At 36.2% G+C, this 15,758-nt stretch overlaps 1 protein-coding gene across 2 annotated transcripts in view; it reads right to left on the bottom strand.

The window, feature by feature from the left end:
- Positions 1–15,758, bottom strand: part of PPFIA1 (PTPRF interacting protein alpha 1) — a gene marked incomplete at both ends in the record, with an annotated part of 55,214 nt that overhangs the window by 19,163 nt on the left and 20,293 nt on the right. The window contains 14 exons of one of the 2 annotated variants that reach the window (XM_082000684.1): positions 2,930–3,164; positions 3,555–3,778; positions 4,419–4,548; positions 4,776–4,879; positions 6,143–6,205; positions 8,601–8,732; positions 9,322–9,405; positions 9,813–9,887; positions 10,454–10,588; positions 11,547–11,693; positions 12,471–12,692; positions 12,925–13,026; positions 13,450–13,524; positions 14,410–14,574. In XM_082000684.1, the coding sequence (XP_081856810.1) occupies positions 2,930–3,164; positions 3,555–3,778; positions 4,419–4,548; positions 4,776–4,879; positions 6,143–6,205; positions 8,601–8,732; positions 9,322–9,405; positions 9,813–9,887; positions 10,454–10,588; positions 11,547–11,693; positions 12,471–12,692; positions 12,925–13,026; positions 13,450–13,524; positions 14,410–14,574 (1,893 nt within the window). The remainder of the gene's footprint in view (positions 1–2,929; positions 3,165–3,554; positions 3,779–4,418; positions 4,549–4,775; positions 4,880–6,142; positions 6,206–8,600; positions 8,733–9,321; positions 9,406–9,812; positions 9,888–10,453; positions 10,589–11,546; positions 11,694–12,470; positions 12,693–12,924; positions 13,027–13,449; positions 13,525–14,409; positions 14,575–15,758) is intronic. The other variant, XM_082000685.1, reaches the window with a different exon arrangement.

The following is a 15,758-nucleotide window of genomic DNA, read 5'->3' as shown; positions in this document are numbered from 1 at the left end:
GTAAACTGTAGCACAGACTGAAACAACTACTACAGACAAAACATATTAGGGAGAATATAAATAACAATTACAGCAATGGCACAGAGAAAGATACAGTATGAAGTACTCTTTCAAATCACAGATTATTTAAATGTATCCCTGAAGAGGGGAAAAGGAAGCAAAAAATAATCAAGACTTATAGTTGGTTATCTATAAAGTACCATAGATATTCCAATGTATTGGTACTATAGGCAAATGAGCACAGAAAACGTGCATTATCTTCAGCAAGAAAAATAGCGAAGTACAGGAGGGCATAAAGTATTGCTTTTAAAAAGCGAGAGGATTTCCAGTCACACGTCAAGGACTTGCCTTAAATGCTATAACCTACGTGGCAGCCATAGCAGGCTTAATACATTGTCTGCACTAGTCCCATCTCACACCTTAGCGATTTCCTCAGTTGTTTCCTACATAGCATAAAAGGCCCTATGCTAATAACTGTGAAAGAGAGTGCCAACAATAGCTGATTTCTATACTGTAACAGTATTCTGTTCCTTTTATTAAGTTTAAAGTACTGGAATGTTTGAGCAAGAGTCTACCACTGGTTTATTTTATCCTCCATCCACTCCAGAAGCCACTGTATCTCACTTCCTAGGTACTTCCCACCTCTGCCAGTGCACAGAGGAAACCCCCAGTTACATAAACAAGTTAATGAGTTATTCAAACTGATGCTGACAAAAGTTTAATTGAGATAATTGGTTTAATAATTATCATTGTATTTGGCAACAATTATGTCAAAAAACTGTAATGAAAAATAAAGTCAGTCCCCTCTGAAGTTTGGTGGGGGAGCTGTGTGTTGTTTCCCTCCCACAAATGACAACTTTTAATCATTTTTTATTTAGAATACATGCAAACTACGCAGCATAAATATGTAAAGTTTTGTTCAATCTGACTGTAGAGTACTATTTTAATAAGTTATAAGTTAATAGAATCATAGAAGGGTTTGGGTTGGAAGAGACCTTTAAAGATCATCTAGTCCCTACTCAAGTTCTTCGACAAAGCACAGCAGACTCATTTTATCCTCACTAGATCTTTCATCTATGAAATCTGATAACCCATGAAAATGAAAATGTTTACCATATGGAATGAAAACTGTCCACAAGAACTGTTCAAGAGAGCTGCAGGTTTCACAATTTATCATGTTGATGATTTTTAATTAAGTTTAATCATGAGGGGTTTTCAGCTAACTGAACTGCCTAAGACCACTACTATTGTTAGCGTTAAGCTAACGTTGCCATCATGCTCAAAAACTAATGCAGCTTTCTATTGAAGTATCGGAAAAAACCCACAAGAACTCATTCGGTCTGATAGTTTGTAAAAGCCATTCCAGAGGTTTCTAGAAAGCTCTTGTTCTATAATTCCAGCAGCCTAACATATTGTTTTCGTGCTTTCACAAAAGCTTTCACAAATCAGTTGCCAGGTACTAAAACATCAGACAAACGCAACTGCAAACAATGGATCAAGTGCCTTTGAGTGAGAATTCTTACAATCTAAAGTGAACTTAATTATTTTACTTTTGTTCAGTTATGTTAACAATTTAACATAAGATACACATTCTTTTGATCTTGTTTTCATGAAAATAGCTACTTAAATTTGTATATGGTTTTCTGTAAGAGAAGTACTTAGCTTCACTACTTATTACTGTGAAAAATTAGAATACAAAGCACTTCACATTTTGAATATGTTCATTTCAGTAAGAGAAGTGTGCTTGACCCTGGATATATGGCTACAGCTAGTACAATGATTTTTTTTTTTTTAAATGCAAGAGAGGCAAAATTATTCCTTTTTATTAAAGAAATTGACTTTTTGGTATATGTACACATTCATTTTAAAAAGCCAGCAAAAGTTGTTAGCTGAAATATAGGAGTGTTTAAAAATAAGTAAGACACCCAAATGAGTCAAGTCAGTCATTTACAGTCCACCTGAACTTACGGTGACGGACAGCATTCCTTGCCTACTGATGGTATAATATAGGCACGATACAAGTGCAGTAATCCAAGACAATAAAGTACAGTAAGTATGGATGTTGCATGTCCTAGTAAGTACAGTTTCTAAATGCATATGCAAATCTGGAGGCAAAGTAATGTACCTACAGCTAAGTTAGAGAAGGAGCTTTTCCTGGCGAGTGCTTGCAAATAAATACCTGTACCAAGATGCTCCTTAGTGAAAGGTATTCTAAATATGAGAAACTGTTAGCTTTGCTTAACATTTATGTAAAAACAAAGAAGTAGAAAACTTATATCTTGTTTTTACAGATAGATTTACATGCATAAAGCAGGACCTAGAAGGATTAATTTTTCTAAGCAGTCACAATGAATGTCATTCTTTTGACTGGATCCATCTTTCTCTACTCACTGAACTGCTAAGCCCAAGCTACTACGACATCAGCTACTAGGTCTAACAGATAGTTCTTTTACTTGCCGGTCTTAACAGGCTAAAACAAGACACTAGCACTCATTAAAACAGCTGTGATACCGCCACAATTTTCAAGATTAATACAATATATGCAAATTACTTTTTAGCTGCGTATTTAGTGAAATAGCGGACTGCTAAAAATAAGATTTAAAGCAGAGGGAGAAACTGGTTGCTGTACCACGGGTTGAAAAGAAAACATTATTTCTTCTAGGAAGAGGAGTCAGAAGAAAGACCATAACAACAGATGGAATACTTAGGCATGAGATGTTGACCAAATAATAGACTTGAGTTCTGAACGTTTTTCCTAATCATTATGACTGTATCTTACACTTTTTACAGAAGTTGAAAGGAAGCAGTAGGAAAACCTAGAGAAAGGAAAAATACAGCTGAGTAAGAAGGAGAGAAAGGGGAAATCAAACAACCCATTTCCTAAAGAAAAGGAACACTCTTCCGAAAATTAAAGGTAATGGGTACTTACCAGTGTCATGATACCTAGTCTGTCCACTTCCCGAGCTGGACTGTGTGGAATCCGCCTTGGGGTGGAGCGGCCACTGCCAGGCGGGGAAGAACCAGCAAGTGAACCGCTTGCATAGGGAGGAGGAATGGAGCTCATGGACCGGAATCGGCCATGGGCATCCAAACTTCCACTACCCACTCTGCTTTCAATCTCCTCTGCACGCTGCTCTGTGTTTTCCTTTTCTTCTTGTATAAGTCTAAAAGAAAAGAAGTTTCAAAGGAACATGAGATTCAAACAAGTACCATATAAACACAACAGCTGACTCAGGCATTAGAAAGAAGCAGCAAAACAGCCACACTGAAAAATTTTCTAATCCAATCTGGAAAAAGTGTTAAGCGCTACTGCTATTACCACCATGCAGGGGTTTCTGTCAAACCAGTATTACACAATCCCTTCCATAAATGGGACTGAAGACAAAGAACCAGAAAAAGAGTAGTTAGGCATAAGCAAACTAGTTACTTCTGTCAATGCCCCCTGCCAGGAAACTGAATGGGCAACCACCATTTTCTGAGTAATCACACAAGAAGGATTTCTAGTGTCACAGAAACTCATTTTTATCAAAACCTTAACAGGAGATAGACCATACCTAATCTCTTTGTTGATTGCATCCAACTGTTCTTGAAGCATCAAGGCCAAAGTCTGAGCATCAGCCTGACCACTTGGTGATAGCAGATCAACTGAACTGAATATAGTCTCCCTATCATCCTCAATATCAGACACATCAACATCACTTTCAAATGCTTGTGCCACATTTGCCAATACACTTGCTTGCTGGGCTCGCTCCCAGTCCTGCTCGTTTAGAGTTTGAACCTAAGAGAATTAATAAAAAATTTAAAAAATCCAAACTCAAATGGGAATAACATGACATTTCTACTGTTTTTCAAGATGTTTAAAATAATTTTTAAGTAGCCCACTTACATGCTGAATGCATCCATCAAGACAGCAATGTTTAGAGAAATGTAAAAAAAAAAACTGTAAAGTAGAAAACTTTGCATCTTACAGTTAAGTGAAAGTTAAAAAGGGAAAGCCCCATTGAATAGAATAAAACATCACATATCTACTAATTACAGTAGAATTTTGCTATCAAATCCAGTAAGACTTTTGAAATCAGCTTTAGATAATAAGAACTTATGTGTCCTGAAAGGGACCTAAAATTGCTTGCAGAACAGTAACATGCTAGATTAGTGCATAGACACAGAAGTAGGACGGCTTCAAATGATATTTTACAGGCTTGTCGTACTTTACACAAATTTGACTTCAAAATAATAATTTTGCAATTACTTGTTAACAATTAAAAGGACTAGTAGCCATGCATTACTTAGTAAAACAGGACATATATGTAGCACTTTATTGCTATGTACTCCTATTGTAAAAACTCCTTGTGATAGACTGATCTAATCTATTTTGTTGCGAAAGTTTTATTTTTGTTTTAATTTCAGAGTTCTATTACCTTTGAAGGTTCATCTCTGAGAGCTGCCAAACGTCCTTTCTGGGGACGCCTTAACACTGATGAGGTGCCATAAGAGTCTGTATGACTGTCAGCAACAGTTGAAGATGTCATAGGGTATCTGAAATCTGGTCTGATAGAACACAAATAAACATTTTGTCTTACAAAGGTAGGGGCAAGGGGGAAATAAACCAAAAAATCCATCCAAATGATTCCTACTGTCCCACCAGTGCCAATTTTTTTAAACAGTATAAAAACTGCTCTATAAAGAATACATTTTATAGCTATGACTAAAGTATTTTCAGTTCTAATAGACAAAGCTACATTTAGCAAAGTGACTTTAAAGAAACTAGGAAAAACTGAACTACAATTAAGTGCTGGTACCTATGATGAAGTGATGTGGCTCTGAGTCTCACTTGGTCATTTTCAGCTCTTAATGCTTCAACATTTAATACAAGTTGATCCTGTAAAAATAAATAGATAAAATACATAATAATATGCTTTAAAAAAGTGTCAAATACTGATTTATAAACTAACATTTATTTTTTCTCTCTCATTTCTACAAAACTCAAGTAACAGATTTTAAAACATACCCTTCAACAATGTAAAACAAAAATGATTTTTGCTACACACAATACAGCCCCATCACAAAAGGGCATCCAGGAAGAATTCTGTTGCCTCTCCACACTGTGTCTCTAGCTAATGACAATGTATATTTTAAAAACAGCTACTAAATAAAGTTCACATATTACTAACTTTACTATGATAATATTTAATAAGAAACAAGAAGATTTTTCAAGTTCTGTGCACAAAAGATTCTAAATGCATTCACTTTTAACTTGGACACCTTTACATGCTCTAGAAACTCAGAATTTAACAACAGAGAAATCCAATGAATGAGAAAACAATGAAAGACTAGTAAAAAGCGGCTGATGATGAACATCTGTGCCCTGTGTGAAAACTGCTGGTCTACACATACAAAAATTCAAAGCACATTCTGCACAATATTCAGAATGCGTTCTTCATTTTATTACAGAAGCACAGCCTCTGAAAAAGTCTGGCCTAGCTACTTACTAGAATGATTTGGGGAGATGCAGTACACCTGTGATTTAATAAGCAATAACAAATATTATTTCAGAATAGATAGCATGACCACAAAATCAACTGCCACTGCTTAAGGATGCAAAGAAATGAAAGGGCCCACCACTATTATTCAAGAAGGGAACTTGCTTATCCTGGAACTGACAAAACACCAGACAGCTGCTACTGCAAAGGAACAGCCAAGTCTAATAAATATTTCTCTCCGTGCCCCTCAATTCTTAAAACTTTAAAAAAATTTTATTAGTCGAACAAGCATTTCATGATACAAAATGCTTTAAGAAAAAACTTATGGGAAAACACCCAACATTAAAAGTGTTTCTCTTTTCTTTTTACTGTTCAAAGTCATACGTGCAACAGTATAAAAATCTATGCAATCTTCAAACTTTGCCAAATTGCCAATACACTTTACATATTCAGAAGTGTAACTCTGAGTAAAGAGCTATGTATTACCTATAAAATTGTCATAAAACTGAGCCACACAATATCATAAAATGAGCAATAACAGCTCCCTACTTTTAAACAGACCAGGTAATGTTAAATTTTATGGGGGAATTCAAATCTGGTCCTGCTATGTAGCAACGCAGCAATTATTTTCCAATATCATATTTTAAAAATGCATATTATACCTTTTCATGCTGAAGTTCCTCTATTTGTTTTTTTGCATTTTCAATTTCTCGAAGAAGTGAATTCTAAAATAAAATGTATCACAAATTAAGTTACTTACTAAAGCTTTCAATTCAAACCATAACCAAGATGATTATCAAAAAGTTTCAGTCAACGCTATACAGACCCATCTTCACTTACAGTCACTTTGTTGCTTACATAATTTCATTTTGATTATAGTCAAAGGTTTATCCTTTCAGGTGTACAGTCCTCTAAATAACAGATTTAGTAATAGTATGAGTTTCATAGAAATTTAATACCAAGATCAGCCTTTTAAAGCTCCATTTGACAAAACTGGTAAAAAAGGGAAAATTAGGCAGCTAAAATAATTCAAAGTAATTCACTGAGTGGTTACTAAGGCATTACTGGCTGTTAGCATTAGGTTTTCATTTTATTTTTGCTTGCCTGACCTACAAAGTTACTATACAGTAATTTCTTGCATGTACCATACCTCCAGAACTGCAACACTCACTGCCTTATGAGCCTTCATTAACATCAGAGCTGTCATCTTAAACGTTATGTAAACATAACATGGTTTACAGTTACACCATGACTTCTAAACAACTCCAGTAAATATAAATACATGACTGCTACAATCTCTTTACTCAAAGCAGTTTCCAAATTCAGACTAAGAATTATCTGAGAATTAAGAAACATTTGAGAGCTACAACAATCAGAGAATTTCAACTACTGTATTTGACTGTACTATGTGATACTGTAGATACCAAGAAAAAAAAAAAATCAGAGATTCCCCCTTCTAATAGGAAGCTTGGAACTGTGTCACACTCTCACTTTTCCACCATTGCCAAAAAGTTCTGCTAAACACATTTCCTTGAAGTAATACCATTGTTTGCATCTTAAACATGTAATAACATTTCATATGTGAACAAATCGTTCTGGGGAAAAAAACCCAAGCGATCAGAAGAAAGTCTTAAAAAAAAAAATCTACCTCCATGTTTCTTCCCAACTTAACATAAAAGAATGAGCTGGAAATCACAGTAAGAATACTTTTCTAGAAAATGTTACTTACAGTGAAGGACAACTAGATTTTCCTCATTATTCAGGAACATAGTTAGGGTTTGGAGAGTAAAGAGGAGTTAGGGTTAACCCTAAGACAGCCCCCCAGTATTCAAGCCTTTAAAAAAAAAAATGCAGTCATCTGTTTTTCAGAAATTGAACTTATAAAGACCGTTAGAGCAACCTTGTTGATGTCACGACAAGGCCCATAACAAGAATTTCTGAAGTATTAGCAGCAGTTGGTGATCTTGAAAATAGTTATGTTAACTAAAACCCAAAAGATAAAGTTTGCAGCCTTAGATTCCACATGATAAATACTTTTATCATTAACTTAAAGGACAAGAATCAGTAGGACCTACATTTGTTCTGCACTACCCAACTCCTCTCAGCTCCGAGAGTGCAAAAGTAGGAAAAAGAACAAACTAAATCTTTGTAATGATCTGAGGGGAGTACAGTCTTGGAATTCTGGAAAGACACATTAGATACTTGACTGATGGTTCAGGGATGAGAACTGAGTTGACATGAATGCAGGAGGAAAGTAAACATTTATTAAAGTCTGAACACATCATTATATATTGCAACTGAAGCATTTTATTTCCGTGACTTTAAAACAAAAGCCACTCAGCTTTTATTGAAACATTTCCCCAGATGGTCATTTCACCCTCCAGTAAAAGAAACTTAAGTATTTTTTTAATCCAAGACAAAGCAATTCAGTCAGCATCAAAGTGATACTTTAGAAGACAGTGCTTTGTTGGATGAAGAATAAGGGAATCCTTAAAGACATGCATGGAGGAAAAACCCATAAGGACCTAGATCCAAAAGCAGAAGGGAAAGAAAAAGTAAAAGTATGTCACAAGTTAAAAGACAAATTAATACAGGAGAAAGCTCAGTAACGTGCACTGACAGCCCAGGGAACACTCCATTTACATTCATAATTATCTATCTATCAAAATTATCCACCCGGGAATAAAATGCAAGAGTGTTTCAAATTGCAAGAATCCCACAATGACTCAGGGTAACTGGTACAGAAGACGACAGTGGGAAATAAAAGAAACTGAATTGAAAAGGGCAAAGTTCTAGTCCTAATTCTTTAGACTTCCTGTATTACACTGGATGAGCTTATTTATGCAGTCCACACCAGTCAACTAAGAAAGGTTAAAGCTTCTTAAAAGATGCCTTCTCAACACTGTAGTACAATGACTAGGGGCAATCTCAAAAACAAAAAGTTAATTTTGAGAACTTACTTTCAAAATCCACACTAGAAAACAGCCTTAACAGAAACTACTTATTAATAAGAATTTAGTATTTATTTACTGACATTACAAACACATTGCAAAGTACACAAATCAGTACAGAATGTTGAACATCTCATTAATGTATATGCTGGAATGTCAGACTTGTTACCTTATCTTCTAAGGCAGCCATTCGTTCCTTGAGATGAAGCTGAAGCCTTTCATTAGATTCAGACAGAAGCTTATCAACAGTTTCTGACAAACGTTTATTATGCTCTTCATTCATCTTCTCTCTCTGTCTAGCCTAAGATACATAAAAGCTACTGAAACAACTTAAAATTTACAATTTCTTTAACAATTTCCCAGTTGTAAAAACAGTAAGCTTTCCGTAACCCAAGTGCATTTTCTTTAGTAGAAATATTTTTCCAAAGGAATAAGGAATACTGCATGTATCCCCATGACTCTGTAAGGGAGTGTAAGGGACACTTAAGACTTCAACAACTGCTCCAAGATCAGAAGCTTGAAAATCTGAGCTTACACTTCAAGGAAAAGCAGGTATCAGAATCAGTTTCATTATTTATAACCCAGGAACCAATTTTTCTATAGACATTTAATTCAGCAAGTTTTTGATCTGCCTCCTCATCAGAAAGCATGGCCAGCAATTGGGTATTTCCACACATATTTGAAACCGATTGGAGACTTCCAGTTTTTTCTTGAGATTTAAGGTTAGCCATAGTACAGTGGCTCAAATCTCACAACAATCAGACAGCCTAAACTCTGGTTTTATTTCAGAGATGAGAAATAAAAACAGCTTTGCTGAATGGTAGGCAGCCATGAAGGGGATTAGATTCATTCTTTCAGCTTTGTATCTTTGCCAAAGATAGGTACAGTACCCTTTGCAGTTCTTGATTCTTTTCTTCTAGCTGTGCTTCCATCTGTCTCAGTCGTTCCTCTATATTGCCATGTCTCTCCTCAGCCTGTCAATTTGAAAGCAAAATTAGAATTTGTTTTTTCAAAAAAGGTTTCAGAAGCATAGAAACACTGAAGCACAATGTATCTAACATGCTTTGCGCAACTGCCATTTATGGTAACATATGATGCAGAACAGATGCCTTTCTGTCACTAAAAGGACCTAGTAACAGTTCGTATGGTAAGTAGCAAAACGATGAAGCCTCTCACCCCTAAGAACCATGAATCAACTACTATTTGCAAATGAGCTTGCAACAGCAGAAGTTCATTCAAATCCCCAAGAATAAAAAGATAAATAAAAATTAAATGCATTTTCAGCTTTTCCTCACTAGTCTAGACAATATGACCCTTTGTTAGTAATCATGACAAAGCAGAAAGCAGCAAGCAGAAACAAGGACTAATATACAAATTCTACCTTCCTAAGCTTGGTGGTAAGTTCCAATACTTTAGCATCTTTAGCAGCAGAGTTCCCAGGAGACAAAAGGTCAGACTACAGAGCCAGTTAGGGACAGGAAAGATAACAGGGAAAGAAAAGAAACTGAGACTTGAAAAGAACACACACACACACTTGAAAAGGCTCATTTGTAGTTACTACATATAATTCTTCAGACTTCATTATTCCACTTGCAGCCTCCTAAAAATCTTAATATTAATGAGTAGCATTACTTTTCTCTCTCCTCGCACTCCTCAACTCAGTTAACAGTGGAAGAAATTTGTTCCTGTTTTAGAAGACTTTATGCCTCTTATTGTACAAATTTTAATAAAAAGCAACAAAATAATTTAGAGACATTTTCATAATGTAACAGAGCTAACAGAAAACCTGCTCAAGTTCCAAAGAGCAGCAATTTAAAAAAAGATCACAAAACGCAAAAGAGTAAATTCGAGTATGTTGATAGAGACGAACACAAAACACAGAAAACAAGGAGAAACATCTTCTGCACTAGTTGGAGGAAAAAATAGAAACACAGTGTAACAAACCCAACACTTTAAGAACAGTTTTCTTGTAGCAGGACACCAACAGAGAAGAGTCTTGAGGACACTGTCTAATTGACTCACCTTTGAAAGTGCTGCAACTCTCTGTGCCAGCTCAGCTTCCACCTCTGGCAAAGTTTCAGCTTTTCTCAAAGTCTGCTGCAGCTTTTGCTCAGCTAGTTCCAGTCGTTCTTGCAATTGCCTATTCTTATCTTCACTCTACACAGGATTATGATCAGCAAATGTTTAGTGTTTAAAGCGGTAATTAATTTTCATCAAAGCGGAAGGTAAGAATACAGCTTACTGCCTTTACTAGATCTGTGGAGAACAAACTGTCCAAAACTGGTTTCATAACCAAAGATGTGGCGTCCTCCCCTTCATTACATCAGAGAACTTTTTTCTCTGTGAATTTGTTCTGCAGACAATTTTGTGTATTGTGAAAGCAAGTATGTCACCAAATAAACATAATTACAGTATGGGAAGCAGCATAGAACATGTTTTGAATTTTCAATGTCAAGACTGTGCTAAGACTGAGTTACATCAAGAAGAAAATTGCTTCATATTTTAAATAACACTATGCGTATTACCACAACTTTTCCTTTTATTTAAAGCGTGTGCAACTTGTTTTAAAAATTATACGAAAAGGGACTTCTCTTATTGACTAAGAGTTGCCTGGCTTCCTCTAGTTAGAAAGTGATTGGCTAACAACCATTTCTGGTTTTAAGTTGGACCACTTCATGTCAAGCATATGTCAAATTTCCTCCCGCAGTAAGGCAACATTTACTTCTACTATAGGCTATAAAAATCATTGCACAAATTTTATAACCCTCTTAGCTTAGAATGAGTAATTCTCACACATTAAACTAAAGATGTTTGAACACACATATATAACAACTTAAAAATCCAAAATTAATAGGGACAACAGCCCTGCTGCACCATGATCAAGTGCACTAAAATGCTTAAAACCATTTCCTCTCCCCAGCAAATTGTCTCATCTTCATTTCCAGGGTGAAACACTGTACAATGCACTCCTCCAGTTACTGAAAAACAATCGCTAACAATAGCGCATTACATTTATCTTCCTAAAAGCAAAGTGCGTTAGTACAGCCTGAACATTAATTATTTCCATTAGTTTTATGCTAAGCAAAATGTACTTTATCTTATTTCAGATTACAACCTGTCGATGCATGGAGTCTTTAGTGGCAATTTCATTTTCAAGTTTATCATTGAGGTCATGCACAGATGTAGCTTCACGTTGTGCAGCGAGGTAGCGTTTCTCAAGAGTTGTAATTCTCTCTTCCATGTCTTCCTTTTGGGCCATAGTCTATGCAGGATGCAAGATATAAGACAAGGGATAATTATTTAGTGATCTAACTGGGTGGAAAAACCCACAAGCCAAAAATAATTAAAAAATAAAAACCAGATATACTCTGTTATTTCTCAGTAAAAAAATGAAGTAGAAAGAATAGTCTTACTTAGGCTGGCAAGTTCAGTGACTTTTTTTTTTTTAAATGTCAAATGCTTAAAAAGACTGGTCTTTCTTATATTACACCACAGTCTGCTACTTACCTTTTCAATGGCACAAACACAGCTAATCTTTACCTCCTGGGGATGGTCAGAGAGCATTCTTGGATTTAACTAAGCTCCCTTTCTATTTCATACAGATACAGTACACTGCGACACATAGGACCTTGGAGATTGATCAGTAACAGGAACTGTCAATCAAACCACTGAAATTAAAATTGTTCCTCAACCATATGCAACTACAAAAATAAAAAATTTAAACTACACGAATAAGCTTAGCGTTTATGACAAGATCAAGCATCTTTTCAAGAATATGTTAAAGATCACAATGCTAAATTGCCAATATATTCATGAAGTATCTAGTTAGTCGTACATTTCTTCTGAGAACAGATTTTCTTAAAAGACCAGTTGCTTAAACAAAAAATAGCACCACCATGCTCTAAACAATTTTCTTCTCACCTATCAAACCAAAGACACTCAAAAGCATAAAGGTGTAACTGAGCACCTTTCATGACAGTGAAATTTTATAAAGCAGTCGCATTTGTGACTACCCAAATTTTGACAGTTTATTCCTCACCTCTCGCACATCTCTCTGTAACTTTGTATTCATTTCTTCAGATTTTATTAAGTCTTTTCTAGCTGTGTCAAGATCTTCTTCCAGCTCTGTTACTCTGCTAGACAAAGCAGTAAGACGTTCTTTCATTTGTGTCTGCTCTTTGTTTTGCTTATCTATGATGTCTTGGAGTTCAATCACTTTAGCAAGGTTTTCATCATGGCATAAAGAACCATCAGAGGATCGCTATTAAACAGGAAAAACGTATTTGCATGTTACACAAATTTGAAAAACAGTTAGTTACCTGTAAATACCTCTCCAAGATACTTTTATTATTGGATAGACTGCAAAAAATGAAATTGTGGTTACTGAGACTTAATTAAATCACTCAAAAAAATCTTTTATTAGCATTTAAAATTGAGTTATTACAGTTAATGATTAAAAATAAGCATCAGCTAAAAAAAGTAAATAACTGTACCTTCCCATTTGTAGTTGGTGTATTTTCTTGTTCGTGATTTATATCCAGCATCCCATCTGGAAGTGTTTTCTTCTGATTATTTTGCTCTTTCAGAATCATTAACTAAAAGAAAAGAAAAGTTGATATACATATGTTTCAAGTCAATTCCTTTCTCACTAATAATATAAGGAACAGCTGCAAAAGCAAAAGAGCAAACCAACAATTACTGATTCTACTGCAAGGTTAAGTATTAATAAAATATGGCACAGGTACTCAAAAGCTTATGCCACTGCAACCCAAAAATTCTTGTTTTAAAGCCGCAGGAACTCTTTGTTGGGATTTGGGGTGGGGGGAGGCATGTTTTCGTTTTTCCTTTCCTGCTCTTTGAAAGTGACTAAGTTAAAAGTTATAGTTATCCCATTTGGTTAACAAAATCAGAAACAAGAAGTGAAAGTGAACCTTAATAGCAAAATAAATTACTGTGTACAAATATTGACTAAACACCCACAACACACACGGAGACTTCTTTTAAAAAAAGAAACCTACCTCTTTATGCGTAGTACCTAGTTCTTCTTCCAATAAGCTACACCTTTCAAGTGCTACTCGTAACCTCTCCCTTACCTGAAAGAGTAATTTCAAATAATTTGAAATAATTCAAATTAAAAAGAAATCAATTTCACTTACTGCCATGCTGCCATGCCCCTTCAGATAAATGGCACTACTTCCATTACATTTAGAGCCCTGCTTAATCTTGAGTCAGTACTAATTAAAACATACACTACAAAAAACCTTCTAGAGAAACAATGCAGGTCTTAAAAATCTTTTTTGTCATAAGCAAATATCTCAACATGACCTGCACATTTAGGCAAGAATTAATCATATCCAGAACTTGCTTATCCTTTTGTAAGGCACGAAGTGTGTATGCTTTTGCTTATTTACAACACGGAAGAAAAGAGAGAATTCTACTTAAAATAATTTGCCAGACTTTACATCCAAGGGTCACGAAAGTTAGGTAAACTATGAGTTAGCTGCAAAATTCACAGTAAACTTTACCACTTGCATATCCTGCTGCCAACATCAGGCACAACTAAAGGGTGGAGTTCCTTTAATTCAGCTTTATTTGCTATTACAGTGTAAGCAGATTCCTCTCCTCCTATTCTCTCTAGTCTGTTTCTTGTATTACATAATCAGAAGGCTAAATCCTGAGATTATACAGGTAAGCAAATGTATGCGTTCCTACAACGAATATATTGCCCCGAACCCATGCTTAGTTAACATTAGCACAGTTAATGAAGTACTAGTATAAACTACAAGCACCTTGCTTTATAGTTCAACATGTTAATTTAGGAGGGCAGCTACTGATGCAGTTATAGCAAAGCCACTATCTTAATACAGAGAAAAGTTCAGAGAACCCGACTTCTACAACTTTAGTACAAACAACTAGATGGTCCACACAGAAGAAAGAGGGGACAGCATGAGAAGATGTTAGCTACCATATTTCCTTACCTTTTCATCAAGGGCTTTATGGTGTTCAAATAAAGATTTTAGTGCTTTGAGAACTTCTACTTCACTAGAAACTCCTGCTGGAGACTGAGCTTGTCTCTTTACAACAGTCATTCTGAGAGATCGCTCATGCCTGGAGACAAGACACTCCAAATGTTCCAGTAACAGCTAAAACAAAAAAAAAGGAACAATGTTTATTCCTGTTCTGTATAGCTGCAGAAAACCTTGCCTCCTAAAACATCAAGTTTTGCATTCTGAACTTCAAATCTGAGAGCAAAAGACTACTGCATCAAGCATAAGGACCTATGTGCTGGTTTTGGCTGGGATAGAGCCCCAAAAGGGACCACATGTGGAGATTGCAATGGAAATACTTTTAAACTGTTGTAACCCGTATTTTGAGTTGCATGTTATAGGAATTACTATAGCAGGAACCACCTGAACCAATGGAGGACAACCCTTACAAGTAGTAGTGCAAGTGTAGCAGTGACCTGACCTGAGCTGGCTTTGGTGCCCAGTAACTCCACAGAACCTCTCCTGTCCTGAGTGACCACCATAACAGAAGGAGCACAAACGTATGGATTAAATTAACTCCGTGGACATTTTGTGGACATTTCTGGACATTATACTGGCATTTACAGGGTGGTTCACAGAAAAGAGGAATGATATCTGTGCATTATATCAAAGGATGGGAAGGGGGGTGGTGCGTAATAAGGTTGTATGGGATAGTGTGAGACCTGAGCATGACAAATGATACAGAATAAGGGGGGAGAATGTGCTAGTTTTGGCTGGGATAGAATTTTCTTCAGAGTAGCTAGTATGGGGTTATGTTTTGGATTTGTGCTGAAAACAGTGCTGATAACACAGGGATGTTTTCGTTACTGTTGAGCAGTGCTTACATAGAGTCCAAGGCCTTTTCTGCTTCTCACCCCACCCCACCAGCAAGGAGGCTGGGGGTGCACAGGAAGCTGGGAGGGGACCCAGCCAGGACAGCTGACCCCAACTGACCAAAGGGATATTCCATACCATACAATGTCATGCCTAGCACATAAAGCTGGGGGAAGAAGAGGAAGGGGGGGGATGTTCAGAGTGATGGTGTCCGTCTTCCCAAGCAACCATTACACCTAATGGATCCCTGCTTTCCTGGAGATGGCTGAACACCTGCCTGCCAATGGGAAGTAGTGAACGAATTCCTTGTTTGGCTTTGCTTGCATGTGCAGCTTTTGCTTTCCCTATTAAATTGTCTTAATCTCAACCCATGAGTTTTCTCACTTTTACCCCATCCCACCAGGGGAGAGTCAGCAAGCGGCTGTGTGGTGCTTAGTTGCCAGCTGGGGTTAAACCACAACAGGCTG

Source organism: Phaethon aethereus (genome assembly GCF_964289735.1).
Source record: "Phaethon aethereus genome assembly, chromosome: 5".
Lineage (NCBI taxonomy): Eukaryota > Metazoa > Chordata > Aves > Phaethontiformes > Phaethontidae > Phaethon > Phaethon aethereus.
The sequence above is the reverse complement of the archived record's forward strand: the minus strand, read 5'-3'. Positions and strand labels throughout refer to the sequence as shown.